Source organism: Muscardinus avellanarius (assembly GCF_963383645.1).
Source record: "Muscardinus avellanarius genome assembly, chromosome: 1".
NCBI lineage: Eukaryota > Metazoa > Chordata > Mammalia > Rodentia > Gliridae > Muscardinus > Muscardinus avellanarius.
In genome coordinates, this window is record NC_137786.1 from 220,711,642 (window position 1) to 220,726,650 (window position 15,009).

The 15,009-nt window shown below is 48.4% G+C and overlaps 2 protein-coding genes across 2 annotated transcripts; one reads left to right on the forward strand and one right to left on the reverse strand.

Moving 5' to 3' along the window:
- Nucleotides 1-805: 805 nt before the first annotated feature.
- Nucleotides 806-7,091, forward strand: PTPMT1 (protein tyrosine phosphatase mitochondrial 1; the record flags this gene model as incomplete). Its single annotated transcript, XM_080690764.1, has 4 exons — nucleotides 806-979; nucleotides 1,041-1,121; nucleotides 3,119-3,310; nucleotides 6,933-7,091. The coding sequence occupies 4 exons, from the start codon at nucleotides 806-808 to the stop codon at nucleotides 7,089-7,091; spliced, it is 606 nt and encodes a 201-aa protein (XP_080546890.1).
- Nucleotides 7,092-8,702: 1,611 nt separating this feature from the next.
- On the reverse strand, nucleotides 8,703-14,733 carry KBTBD4 (kelch repeat and BTB domain containing 4; the record flags this gene model as incomplete). The annotated part of the gene is made up of 3 exons (XM_080719749.1): nucleotides 14,114-14,733; nucleotides 11,800-11,906; nucleotides 8,703-9,563 (listed from the first exon to the last, which is right to left on the reverse strand). The coding sequence occupies exons 1-3, from the start codon at nucleotides 14,700-14,702 to the stop codon at nucleotides 8,703-8,705; spliced, it is 1,557 nt and encodes a 518-aa protein (XP_080575875.1). The 5' UTR covers nucleotides 14,703-14,733.
- Between the last annotated feature and the right edge of the window lie 276 nt (nucleotides 14,734-15,009).

Genomic DNA, 15,009 nt, shown 5'->3' on the forward strand with positions numbered 1-15,009 from the left:
ACATTTTTTTTAAAACCATTTCCCAATACTGGTACAACTAGGGCTGGGGTTGGAGATCGGAGGTACAATGCCCCTGGGTTCCATCACCGGTACCGCAAAAATAAAGTAAAATAAATAAAAAGACTAGAAAATAGAGCTGGGGATTTAATTCAGAGGTACAACACCCCTGATTCCCATCCCTAGTACCACACACAAAAAAAAGAACTAAATGAGAGCAGGAACTGGACCCATCTCCCGGGCGCGGATCCCCTCCCCTGGAGGCCCGGGCAGCTCTTCTCTCCCCTCCCAAGGGCGGAGGGAGGAGGGCAGGTCTGGGAGGCGGTTCCGCCCAGCCCTTCTCTAGGCGCCCACTCCTCCCCCGCTCCTCCTCCAGCCTCCCGCTGCGCTCCTCCCCTTCCGCTCTTTCCCCTGCGTCTCCTGGACTCCTCCCTCCGCTCCTCCGTCCGCTCCTGGGCTCCTCCCCCAACACCCGCTCCTCCTCGGCCGCCCGGCGGCCTGCCCCGCTCCCCTTCCGCTCGGCCCTCCGGGGCTCCTCCAACTGCTCCTCCTGGGCTCCCTTCCCCCGCTCCTCCTCGGGCTCCTCCCTCTGCTCCTCCTCGGCCCGCTCCTCCTCGGGCTCCTCCCGCCGCTCCTCCGCCCGCTCCTGGGCTCCCTTCCCCCGCTCCTCCTCGGGCCGCCGGCCGCCTGCCCCGCTCCCCTTCCGCCCTCTCCTCCGGGGCTCCTCCACCTGCTCCTCCCGCCGCCCCTCCCCCCGGCCGCGGGGCGCGAGCGCGGGCCGGGCGGCTCTCCCGCGCGGGCGGGCGGCATGGCGGCGGCCGAGTGGCTGGAGGCCGGCCTGGCCCGGGTGCTGTTCTACCCGACGCTGCTGTACACCGTGGTCCGCGGGAAGGTGCCGGGCCCGGCGCGCCGCGAGTGGTACCACCGCATCGACGGCACGGTGCTGCTGGGCGCGCTGCCGCTGCGCGCCATGACGGGCCAGGTGAGCCGCGGGGGGGGGCCCGCCGCCGCCGCCCGCGCTGAGCCCCCTCTTTGCCTCGCAGCTGGTGCAGGACGAGAACGTGCGCGGGGTGATCACCATGAACGAGCCCTACGAGACGCGCTTCCTGTGCAACTCCTCCAGGGTGAGCGGGCCGGGCGTGCGGGGGGCGGGGGGGGGGCCGGCCGAGACCCCCGGGGCCAAGGAAAAGACCTGTAGGTGCCTGTGCCTACACAGACACGCAGATGTGCACACACATTGATGAACACACACGGCGTGGTGGCGCACACCTGTAATCCCGGTACTTGGGAGGCTGAGGCAGGAGGATGATAGGGGTTTGTGGCCAGCCTCAGCTACTTAGTGAGGCCCTCCGCGACTTGAAAAAATTAATCTGGTGTAGCTCAGAGGCAGAATGCCCCTGGGTTCAATCCCCGGTACCGAGTAAAATACAAATAAATAAAAATAAAAGGTCTGGGTGTGTAGCTTGGAGGCAGAATGCCCCTGGGTTCAATCTCCAGTATCATAGGAAAAAAAAGTGGACAAAGTATGATTACTCTTTGATGCACAAAACTTTATATATATTTGCAGTCATGGGTTACCTTTTTTTTTTTTCTTGGTGGAACTGAGGATTGAACCCAGGAGTATTTACCTCCGAGCTACACCCAAGCCCTATTTTTTTATTTATTTTTATTTATTTCTATTTGTGTGTGTATGTGTGTGTGTGTTGCTGAGGGTGGAACCCAGGGGCATTTCTACCTCTGGGCTATACTCCCAGACCTTTTTTATACTTTATTTGGAAACAGGGCCTCACTAAGTTGTTGAGAGCCTCACTAAGTACCTGAGGCTGGCTTTGAACCTCTGCCATCCTCCTGTCTCGGCCTTCCAAGCACTGGGATTACTAGTGTGCGCCACCACACCCAGCCTTTATTTATTTATTTTTGCAGTACTGGGGTTGGAACCCAGGGTATTCTGCCTCCAAGCTATACCCTGATCCCTATTTTTTATTCCTTATTTTGAAATAGGGTTTCACAGAGTTGCAAAGGGGCCTCACTAAGTAGTAACTGAGGCTGTCATTGAGCTGCGATCCTCCTGTCTCAGCCTCCCAAATACTGAGATTACAACTGTACGCCACCATGCCCGGCTGGCCCTCCACAACTTAGTGAAACCCTGTTTCCAAATAAAGAATAAAAGAATAGGAGTAGGGGTGTAGCTCAGAGGTAGAATGCCCCCTGGGTTCCATCCCCAGTAACACACACACATACCACCAGCAAGACACCCAGTTTGACAGAAGTCATCTATATCCTGATTTTTTTTCCCCAGTACTGGAGATAGAACTCAGGAACATTTTACCTCCAAGCTACACCCCTAGCCCCAGCCCTGTATTTTGTTCTTTATTTTAAAACAGGTTCTAAGTTGCAGTTGAGGTTGGCTGTGAACCTCTGATCCTCCTGTCTCAGCCTCCCAAGTACTGGGATTGCAAGGATGCACCACCATGCCCTGCTAGGTCACCCATTTTATTTTATTTTGTTTTATTTTTATTTTATTTCTATGGGTCTGGGGATGGAACCCAGGGGCATTCGACCTCCAAGCTACACTCCCTGCCCTATTTTTTATTCTTTATTTTGAAACTGGGTCTCACTGAGTTGCAGAAGGCCTCACTAAGTAGCTGAGGCTGTCCATGAACCACGATCCTCCGGTCTCAGCCTCCCGAATGCTGGGATTACGCCCGGCTTTAGGTCACCCATTTTAAAGGCAACTCTGAGTGTTGTTTTAGAAAATAGGAAGCAGAATAGCCGGGCGTGGTGGCGCACGCTTGTAATCCCTGCGCTTGGGAGGCTGAGGCAGGAGGATCGCGCAGGTTCGAAGCCAGCCTCACCTGGTTTAAGAGACCCTGTTTCCAAATAAAATATAAAATAAGTCTGGGAGTGTAGCCTGGAGGTAGAAGGTCGCTGGGTTCCATCCCCAGTACCACCAAAAAAAGAAAAGAAAATAGGAAGCAGTATATTTGCAGTGTAGTAAGACCTGAAACCTCGTGTTGCTTTGTTGCTCTCCTCCCCTGCATCCCCCCTTTATGCCCACCACATTAGCTTTCATTCTTTTTTTTTTTTTTTTTTTTTTTTTTGCTGGTGGACCTGGCTCCAGGAATGGAAAAAAGTAGGAGTTGAGCAGCTGCGTCTCAGCACAGTCGACATGACCGGGATCCCCACCTTGGCCAACCTCCACCGAGGAGTCCAGTTTGCTCTCAAGTACCAGTCCCTGGGCCAGTCTGTCTACGTGCATTGTAAAGCCGGGCGCTCCAGAAGTGCCACTATGGTCGCAGCGTATCTGATTCAGGTAGGAATGGTATTTCTGGACTAGTTTCATTTATAGCTATTTAGTGAGACCCTGTCTCAAAATAAAGAATAAAAAATAGGGCAAGGGGTGTACCTTGGAGGTCGAATGCCCCTGGGTTCCATCCCCGGAAGGAAGGAAAGAAGGAAGATAAAGGGCTGAGCCAGAGCCGGGCGTGGTGGCGCACCCTTCTGTTCCCAGCATTTGGGAGGCTGAGACTGTAAGAGAGGATCGCAGTTCACGGACAGTCCTAGCTACTTAGGGAGGCCCTTCACAACTCAGGGAGACCCTGTTTCAGAAATAAAAAGACTGAAAAGTAGACCTGGGTGTATAGCTCGGAGTTACAATCCCCAGTACCGCAAAAATTAAAAAAAGAAAGGTGTATATAATTGGTCCTACTGAGATTTAAAACAATAAGCATCCTTAGGCCACAAGTTTTGTGTACTAGAGATTGAGCCCAGCGGCATTCTACCTCTGAGCTACACCTCCACCCCTGTTTTATTTTTATTATTATTTAAAAAAAATTTTTTTTTTTTTTTGGTGGTACTGGGGTTCCTGGAAGCCCTTCTACCTCCAGGCTACACTCCCAGACCTATTTTATATTTTTATTTGGAAACAGGGTCTCTTTTTTGGTGATACCGGGGTTCCTGGAAGCCCTTCTACCTCCAGGCTACACTCCCAGACCTATTTTATATTTTTATTTGGAAACAGGGTCTCTTGAGCGCGGCTGGCTTCGAACCTGCGCGATCCTCCTGTCTCCGCCTCCCAAGCGTGGGGATTACAAGGGTGCTCCACCATGCCCGGCTTATTTTATTTTTTGTTTGTTTTGCGGTAGTGGGGATGGAACCCAGGGGCATTCTACCTCCGAGCAACACCCCCAGCCCTGTTTTTTATTCTTTATTTTCAAACAGGGTCTCACTGAATTGCAAAGGGTCTCACTAAGTAGTAGTTGAGGCTGTCCACGAACCGTGATCCTCCTGTCTCAGCCTCCCGAATGCTGGGATTACTAGCATGCGCATCCACGCCTGGCTCCTATTTTATTTTTTATTTTGAAACAGGGTTTCCCTAGCCGGGCGTGGTGGCACATGCTTGTAATCCCTGCGCTTGGGAGGCTGAGACAGGAGGATCGCACAGGTTCGAAGCCAGCTTCAGCTAGTGAGGTTCTCAACAATTTAATGAGACTCTGTTTCCAAATAAAACATAAAATAGGCCTGGGAGTATAGCTCAGAGGTAGAAGGCTGCCTGGGTTCCACCCCCAGTACCACGAAAAAATAAAAAATAAAATTAAACAGGGTTTCCCTAAGTTGCGGAGGGCCTAAGTTGCTGAGGCTGGATTCAAAGCTGTGTTCCTATTTCAGCCTCCCAAGTACTGGGATTACAAGTGTGTGCCACCACACCTGGCTTCCTAGTTAAATTTCACATAAAAACATCGACTATATACTCTTTCCTTAAAATTATTATTTTTGGTGGTACTAGAGATTGAACCCAGCGCTGTGCTCATGCTAACTACACGGGGTCCTGAGCTACACCCCCCAGCCCATCCTAGAAATTCTTACAACCAAAATCTCACCTCAGAGAGGACCTTGAGTAGGCCTCCGCAGTCTTGAATTTAAGAACTCAGATTTACTTGCTGGACCTTTTCTCCCAGAGTTTGGGAGAACAATAATTGGTGTGGTTTTATGGGACTGTTATGCAAAGCAGTGAAAGAATCCTCTTTTGTGGTACTGGGGATGGAACCCAGAGGCTTTCTACCTCTGAGCTATACTCCCAGACCTTTTTTTTTTTTTTTTTTTTTTTTTTTTTTGGTGGTACTGGGAGTGGAGCCCAGAAGCTTTCTACCTCCAGGGTATACTCCCAAACCTATTTTAAACAGTCTCACTAAATTGCTGAGACCCTCACTAAGTAGTTGAGGCTGGCTTCGAACCTGTGCGATCCTGTCTCAGCCTCCCAAGCACAGGGATTACAAGTGTGCACCACCACACCCGGCTCAGTATTCTCCATTTATAATCCATGACCCGGAATTTTTTTTTTTTTTTTTTTTTTTTTTTTTTTTTTGTGTCTTTTTTTTGGTACTTGGGATTGAACCTAGGGTCATTCTACCTCTGAGCCACACCCCATCCATATTTTTTATTCTTTTTATTTATTTATTTATTTTTCATTTGGTGGTACTGGGGATGGAACCCAGGGGCCCTCTACCTCTGGGCTACACTCCCAGACCTATTTTATATTTTATTTGGAGACAGGGTCTCTTAAACCAGCTGAGGCTGGCTTCGAACTTGCACTATCCTATATACGCCACCACGCCCGGCTTTATTCTTTTTATTTTGAAACAGGGTCTCACTAAGTTGCTGAGGCTGACCTTGAACCTGGACCCTCCTGCCTCAGCCTCCCAAGTCCTGGGATTAAAGTGTGCACCACCAGGCCTGACTAGAATAGTTGTTTCTTATTTTGCAGTACTGGGGTTGAACTCAGCTGCTCTACTGTTGAGCTATATCCCCAGCCCTTGTGTGTGTGGTACTGGGGATTGAACCCAAGAACATTCTGCTTCTGGCTACATACCGAGTCCTTTTTGTTGCTGAGTCTCACAACAATGCTGAGGCTGGTCTTGAACCTGTGATCCTCTGGTCCCAGCCTCCCAAGTACAGAGATTACAGGTTTGTGACACCACGCCCGGCAATCTCCAATACTGTTTAAAAAAAAAAAAGGTCAGAGCCGGGCTTGGTGGTGCACGCTTGTAACCCCCATGCTTGGGAGGCTGAGACAGGAGGATCCTGCAGGTTCGAAGCCAGCCTCAACTACTTAGCGAGGCTCTCAGCAACTCAGTGAGAAACAAATAATTATTTGTTTCCAAATAAAATATAAAATAGGGCTGGGAGTATAGCCCAGAGGTAGAAGACCTCTGGGTTACACCCCCAGTACCACCAAAAAATAAAATAATAAATAAATAAATAAATAAAAAAGGTCTTTTGCCGGGTGTGGTGGCACACACTTATAATCCCCGCGCTTGGGAGGCTGAGACAGGAGGACTAACAGGTTCAAAGCCAGCCTCAGTAAGGCTCTCGGCAACTTAGTGAGACCCTGTTTCCAAATAAAATATAAATAGGTCTGGGAGTATAGCCCAGAGGTAGAAAGCCCCTGGGTTCCACCCCCAGTACCAAAAAAGAAAGAAAGAAAGAAAGAAATTCTGAAGCCAGGCATGGTGGCGCATGCTTGTAATCCCAGCATTTGGGAGTCTGAGATAGGAGGATCCAGGTTCGCAGAAAGCCTCAGCTACTTAGTGAGGCTCTTTGCAACTCAGTGAGACCCTGTTTCAAAATAAAAAATAGGGCTGGGGGGGTGGAGCTCAGGGGTAGAATGCCCCTGGGCTGTCCTCAAACCTGTGATCCTCCTGTCTCAAAGTCCTAAGTACTGCGATTACAGGTGTGTGCCACCACACCTGGCTTTTTGTTTTGAAACAGGTTCTTATGAAATTGCTGAAGGGCTCAGTTGCTGAGAGTGTTTGCATACCTGCCATCCCATTCCAGCCTCCCATATGCTGGGACTATAGGGATGGGCCTCCACATCCAACAGGCTAAAAGCATCTTACCACTTCTTTCTCCGCTCATTTCCCAACCCTGTACTTTAGTTGCACAACTGGACCCCAGAGGAAGCAATAAAAGCCATCACCAAGATTCGATCCCACATCTACATCAGACCCAGCCAGTTGGAAGTTCTCAAAGAGTTCCACAAGGAGATCTCTGCAGGGGAACCAAAGAATTGCAGTTGTAACACATCAAACACATGAAGTATATGGACTGGAAAGATCTCAGGACAACCCTGCTTGATACAGAATAAAAAACATTTCCAGGACCAAAGGGGCTTAAGCCTACACTTGAACAAACAAGAGATGTGATAAATAGTGGATAATTTGGCTTGCTTTGTCTTGTTTCATTTTCCTGAAATAACACTATTGTATCGCTGAAGAGGAAGAGATTTAGTATGCCTAAATCTTATTTTCTTGAAATAGGATCAAAGAAATATTCCAACAAAAATCTACTGTGTACCCAATATTATGCCTAATAATTTAGTATCACAATGCAGGACAATTAACAGTAGAAAAGGGAGAAATGCTCTTTGCTACTGTCAGAATCCCAATTTAACTGGCCCTGTAGCCCTCCCTTTACACTTTTGGAGAAGTGGTCTGAATATAATAAAAGGACATATGGAAGCTGGGCGTGGTGGCACAGGTTTGTAATCCCAGTACTTGGAAGGCTGAGACAAAAGGATCGTAGGTCCGCTGGGCGTGGTGGCACATGCTTGTAATCCCCGCGCTTCGGAGGCAGAGACAGGAGGATCGCGTAAATTCGAAGCCAGTCGCGCGTGCTGGCTTAAGAGACCCTGTTTTTAAATAAAAATGTTAAAATAGGTCTTGGGTGTGTAGCCCGGAGGTAGAAGGGCTTCCAGGAACCCCAGTACCACCAAAAAAAAAAAAGGATCGTAGGTTCAAAGCCATCCTCAGTAAGGAGTAAGACTATCAACCTAGAAAGACCCTGTTTTAAAACAAAAATAAAATAGGGCTCGGTGTGTAGCTTGGAGGTATAATGCCCATAAGTTTAATCCCCATTACCACACACACAAAAGGTAAGACATACAGGATGTAGGCAGGATTGCTGATAGACTGCATGGGTATGTGATTAGTCCCACTTAGGACATCACCCCTGCAGAATTTAACACAGATGCACACATCTCTTCAAAAACTTTTATTTGTATCAACAGTTCCTTGCTCTTGTTTTAGCTTAGAATTTTTAAAGGAGCAGAGATGTTGTGTGTTTGAATTTGAGAAAGTTTCTGCTACTAAACAGAAATAATCCTTTCTACTTTCTGGATTACCCCTTGGAGTAAGCCAAAAATAAAACCAAAGTTACTTTTCCTGACAGAAAATGGGAAAACAATAGAAGGAGCATCTGAATTCTAGAGTTGACTCATCTGGTAAAGTAAACCTTCAGCTAAGTCCATTCTCCCAACCAAAGCCTGAAGGAAAACTCTTAACACCTAATTCTTTGTGGAAAAATGACCAACTAGCCACTCACAGGCCGTAGAAAAAGCAGAGATGGGCATCTTCCCTGGGATCAAGGGTCCTACTTTATAGTGCCCAGAAAGAGGGAAGGCTCGCTCAAGCGATCTGTAGGGAGGCCGAGGGTCACGGGATGGCGGAAAGCAGCCTGGCACCTCAGTTCAAGTAGCCAGCTGCGCAGCGACAGTAAAAAGCCCCACACAACACTCTTGTGGGTTAAGGGAAGGGATGAAGTGCTGCCCAAAATAACACATTACTCTGAATTGGGAGACTTGAAGTTTGGCCAGGGAGGTGCTGGAAAAGGGGAGGGTGAAGGAGGCGGCTGCTCTCCCTGTCACCACCTTAAGCCAACACAAACTGTAAATTGGTAAGCAGCACCTTAATGCCTCTGGTGACAGTTACAGCTGAAGTGGCAGGGTCGAGCTTGTAGGTGTTGGCATCCCCCTTCTTATATCGGTCCCGGAAGACATAGATGCTCCCGTTACAGCTGGCAATTTTCCAGAGGGACGGGGCAGAGCTCCAGGCCTCTGGAAGGCAAAGCCGGGTGAAGCTGTCTAGCAGGGGATTGTAGCACACCAGGGAGTCCCCTTCAGCCACGATGAACACCAGATCCTTGTGAACAGCCGCGTGCATGCGGCCCGCAAAGGGGAGCACGTAGGGCTTCACGTGGCACTTGTCTGTCTCTGTATCAAAGCACTGGATAAGCCGGGAAGGTTTGGTAAAGAAGTCCAGGTCATTCTCCTCGCCCCCTAGTAAGTAGATGATTCCATTGAGGTTGGCACCAGCGGCCCCCGACACAGCAACCTCTAGCTGCGTTGTCTCTGTCCACACGTTATCACCTACCCGATAATAGATGACTGCATTGGAGAGGGTATCCTGCAGCGTCTTGCCACCTAGTGAATAGATGGCATCTTTCCCGGGCACAGACACTAGGGTGTGCTGGAGCCGGTCCCGGGGCAGAGGTGCGCACCACTCCCAGTCGACAGTGGCGTTGTTGCACTTCCACATGCGTCGTGGGATGGACCCTCCCACCACGTACAGGTCTCCGCCATGCTTGCAGGCTGCAGTGATCTGGTGGCACAGGCTGTTCTGGCCACTTACACTGATGGAGTCGTCTTCTGCACAGTGCAAGGATACAGCCAGCGAGTGGGTACGAGATGACTCTTTTCCAATAAGGTAAATATGCACATTCTCCCCAATTTCCTGTTGGCAAAAGTAAGATCGTGGATGGCCTGTCAGGTCTTAGTGGAGGCTCAGCCCAGACACATGTCTTTTAGGTCCGGAGCCTCACCCTTGTATCTTGCTCCAACCTCCCTCCCTCCACTTACTGACTCTCCTAATCTCTTAGGCATTTTACACTGGGGCAGAGAATCTGTTGAACTCTAGCTTTTTTTTGGTACTGGAGACTGAATCCAGGGCATTCTACCTGAGTTATATTCTAGCCCTTTTTAATTTTATTTACTTATTTTGCAGTGTTGGGGTTGGAACCCAGGGCATTCTGCCTCTGATCTACAGGCCCAGCCTATTTTTTATTCTTTGAAACAGGGTCTCATTAAGTTGCAGAGAGCCTAAGTAGCCGAAGCTGGCCGCAAACCTGCGATCCTCCTGTGTCAGCCTCAGCCTCCCAAGTATTGGGAGTATTACAAGCATGCACTACCACTCCCCAGCTATTTTCTTCTTCTTTTTTGTTTTTTGGTGGTGGTACTGGGGATGGAACCCTTCTACCTCCAGGCTACACTCCCAGACCTATTTTTATTTGGAAACAGGGCCTCTTAAGCCAGTGCGGCTGGTTTTGAACCTGCGCGATTCTCCTGTCTCTGCCTCCCAAGTGCTGGGATTACAAGCGTGTGCCACCACGCCCGGCCATTTTCTTATTTTTTTGAAACAGAACGTCACTAGGTTGCTGAAAGCCTTGCAAAAATGCTGAACCTGCAATCCTCTCGTCTCAGCCTCTTGTGTACTGGGATTACCAGTATGTACCACCATGCATGGCTACTCTATAGCAAGGTGCTTTGAGATCATTGATTGGTAGCTTCTGAGGTCACAAACACAGGCCTTATCAACTTCAAATTACAGATGATTTGTTTAATCACCATCAGAGGCCAGGTCAGTTGATGGGAGGAATGCATAGAGATTTATAGTGACCCAATTCTATTTTGTGTGTGTGGCTTGGGGATGGAACCCATGGGCATTCTACCTCTGAGTGACACCCCAGCCTTATTTATTTATTTGTTTATTTATTTATTTTGCGGGTCTTGGGGTGGAACCCAGGGGCATTCGACCTCAGAGCTACACCTCCTGCCCTATTTTTTACTCTTTATTTTGAAACCGGGTCTCACAGAGTTGCAGAGGGCCTCACACCGAGGCTGTCCGCGAACCATAATCCTCCGGTCTCAGCCTCCCCAATGCTGGGATTACAAGCGTGCGCCACCACACCCGGCCCAACCTTATTTATTTGTTTGTTTGTTTATTTGTTGTGGTACTGAGAACTGAACTCAGGGGCATTCTATTTCCAAGCTACATCCCCAGCCCTATTTTTTTATTCTTTATTTTAAAACAGGTTCTCACTGAATTGCAAAGGGTCTCACTAAGTAGCTGAGGATGTCCACGAACTGTGATCCTCCTGTCTCAGTCTCCCAAATGCTAGGATTACAAGCGTGCACCATCACGTCCAGCTTATTTTATTTAAAAAACATTTTTTTTGGTGGTACTGGGGGTGGAACCCAGAGGCTTTCTACCTCCAGGCTATATTCCCAGACCCTTTTTTTTTAAATATTTTATTTGGAAACAGGGTCTCACTAAGTTGCCGAGAGCCTAAGTGGCTGAGGTTGGCTTCGAACCCGTGTGATCCTACTGTCTCAGCCTCCCAAGCGTGGGGATTACAAGCGTGAGCCACCACGCCTGGCTCTTATTAAAAATTTTTTTTAAATTTTTTTGTGGTGAGGGTGGCACCCAGGGGCTTTTCTACGTCCAGGCTACACTTCCAGACCTATTTTATACTTTAGTTGGAAGTAGGGTCTCACTAAGTTGCTGATAGCCTCACTAAGTAGCTGAGGCTGGCTTCAAACCTGCGTGATCCTCCTGTCTCAGCCTCCCAAGTGCGGGGATTACAAGTGTGGGCCACCAGGCCAGCTTATTTTACTTTGAAACAGTGTCTCACTGAGTTGCAAAGGGCTTCACTAAATAGCTGAGGCTGTCCTTGAACAGTGATCCTCCTATCTCAGCCTTCTGAATGCTGGGATTACAAGCATGTGGCACCATCTCCAGCCCTATTTTATTTTGAAACAGGGGTCTTGCTAGGTTGATGAGAATCTAACTACTTGCTGAGGCTGTCCTCGAACCTGCGATCCTCCTGTCTTAGCCTCCCAAGTACTGGGATTACAATCCTGTGCCACCATGCCCAACACAGGTGACTCAGTTCTTCAGAAATCTGTCTTACCTTCAAGCTAGTCCTCAGAGACTCTGCAAAACCCTCTCTTTCCTCTTTATTAAAATTTATCCAGGCTTCTATTGCTTCTGTTGGGTTTTGGGAACATGGAACTCCATCTGAGAGAGCCAAAGAAAAAGCAGGTCAATGACAATCTCAAAGCAAAATTCAAAGCAGGGGGATTTAAAGACACGAACCACTTTCATCTTGCGTGTGCGTGTGCGTGTGTGTGTGTGTGTGTGGTGCTGGTCATCAAACCCAAGACCTCACTCATCTAGGTAAGCGTTCTACCACTGAGCTACAGCCTTAGCCCAACCTTGCTTTTATTCACTTGTTTTTTTTTGTGGTGCTGGTGAGCGAACCGAGGGCCTCGTATGTTGGCCAAGCGCTCTACTGCTAAGCTCCTGCCTTACTTTTTATTGTTGTTGTTGTCGTTGCAGTACCGGGGAATGAACCCAGGGGCATTCTACCTCTGAGCCACACCCCCAGCCCTATTTTATTATTTTACTTTAAACAGGGTCTCACTAAATTGTGGAGTACCTCACTAAATAGCTGAAGCTGGCCATGAATCTGCAATCCTTCTGTCTCAGCCTCCCAAGTACTGGGATTACAAGCATGTACCACCACACCTGGCTTTCTGCCTTCCTTTTTTTCTTCTTCTTCTTTTTTTTTTTTTTGTGGGTCTGGGGACAAAACCCAAGGGCATTCAACCTCTGAGCTACATTCCCTGCCCTGTTTTCTATTCTTTATTTTGAAACAGGGTCTCACTAAGTTACAGAAGGCCTCACTATGTAGCTGAGGCTGTCCGCGAACTGCGATCCTCTGGACTCAGCCTCCCGAATGCTGGGATTACAAGCATGCGCCACCTTGCTCGGCTTCTGCCTTATTTATTTATTTATTTATTTATTTATTTATTTTTGTAGTACTGGAGATGGAACCCTTCTACCTCTGGGCTACACTCCCAGACCTATTTTATATTTTTTATTTGGAAACAGGGTTTCTTAAGCCAGCGAGACTTGCTTCGAACCTGCTCCATCCTCCTGTCTCAGCCTCCCAAGCGCGGGGTTTACAAGTGTGCGCCACCACGCCCGGCTCTGCCTTACTTTTATTTATTTATTTATTTATTTATTTATTTATTTATTGGTGGTACTGGGGGTGGAACCCAGAGGCCATCTACCTCTGGGGTATACTCCCAGACCTATTTTATATTTTTATTTGGAAACAGGGTCTCAGTAAGTTGCTGAGAGCCTCACTAAGTAGATGAGGCTGGCTTTGAACCTGTGTGATCCTCCTGTCTCAGCCTCCCAAGCACGGGGATTACAAGCGTGCGCCACCACACCCGGCTCTGCCTTACTTTTAAAAATTAAAATGGATAATCGGGTGTGGTGGTGCACGCTTGTAATCCCAGCATTCAGAAGGCTGAGACCTGGAGGATCACGGTTCGCAGACAGCCTCAGCTACTTAGTGAGGCCCTCTGCAACTCAGTGAGACCCGGTTTCAAAATAAAGAATAAAAAAATAGGGCAGGGGGTGTAGCTTGGAGGTAGAATGCCCCTGGGTTCCATCCCCAGAGCCACACACACACACACAAAATTAAAATGGATGGCATAAGAGCCTGAGCTACTTAGGCCCTCTGCAACTCAGTGAGACCTGGCTTCAAAATAAAGAGTAAAATTAAGGCAGGGGGTGTAGGGTGAAGGTTGAATACCCCTGGGTTCCATCCTCAGACCCACAAAAAAAAAAAAAAGAAGGAATAAAAAATAGGGCTGGGAGTGTGGCACAGGGGCAGAATGCCCCCAGGTTCTATTCCCAGTACCGCAAAATAAATAAATAAATAAATTAATTAATTAATTAAATGGACAGCTTGATATGCTCTCATTTGCCATGGAAAAAACCTACTAGGATGAAGAGCTGCATCTAAATTATGGTCATACCTTATTGGATTGTCCAAAGTTGGTCTATCATTCCAAGTTTCTAATCTTAGATCTCTTGACTCATCAACAATTTACCAGGAAACGAGTCCCATAAACACATGCAAAATACAGGGCAGCTGAGAACACTTAATCACAGGAGAGATTCGCTTCTCGCCACCTTTTATGGGAAAGTGCTGCTGCTTTACTGTCCAGGCTGCAGCTTCTGTAAGGCACTCCATCTTTGACAGCAGCTACACTGAATCTAAACTCAACTTCAATCTAAATTCCTACCAAGGATGAGAATGTAAACTAATAGCAGGAAGCTTGAGAGTTCCTTTCTCCTGAACTAGAACACACCTACCCTGAACACCAGACCCAAGTGGCTGGGTATGATGTACCCCTCCCTCAACTTACCTGAGATGATGTCAGTGAGTAGATGGTGGGGCAAGTGGAGAAATTCCTCTGTGCTCTGCAGCTGGGCGAGGTGGGTCTTGGCACAGTGCTTGGCGGCAGTGTAGAGCTCAGGATCACTGTGCCGATCCGCCAGCCACATCACCTGAAGGCAGTTTCCCACTTGCACTGTGCGGGCCAAAAACCGAGAACACTCCTCAAAGAGCGATGTCAGCTGATACATGTCTGACACCTCATAAATTTCCTGCAGCTCATCAGCTCGAAGTTTCACAGTTCCGTGGTAGATATAATCAACCAGGAGCTGGAAAACAGACTCGCTGACGTCCTGCAGCACAATCACTCGGTTGTGGGCCTCCTTCAGGTTGGAAGTGAACATGGACCGGAAAAAGCAGCTCTGAGCTGAGAGGACCAGCCGGTGGAGCTGAAACTCCCGGCCTTCCACGGAAATGGTGACATCAGCAAAGAGCTCCTCCTCCAGACACAGTTTCATGATGCCCTGAGCCACTCGGCCTGAGTGGGACCGATCTTTGAAAGTGTAGTTCACAAAGTAGTTCTCATCCATGGATGCTCCAGGCTCCTCTGGTGATTCCATGGTAGCCAACTGCTCTCTGCCAGTTGTCTGCAAAGCAATAGCACCCTGATAACTTGGAGAACCCATAGTGCTAGTCTGAGAATCCACTGTCCAACTCAGGGAGGAACAAGTTAAAAATACGAGCAAGTGAGTCCTGACTGGCCATCCGATTAGTCTCTGACACTCTCCTTCAGCCAAAGCTGGGTCAATTTTTTTGCTGTGGCTCCCTTCCCCGAATAAAAGAGTTCCAGCTCTGCTGGTTCTCCTGAGAGAATACTATTTCTATAATATATGTATGTATGTATATGTATTTTAATATAGCAAAGGA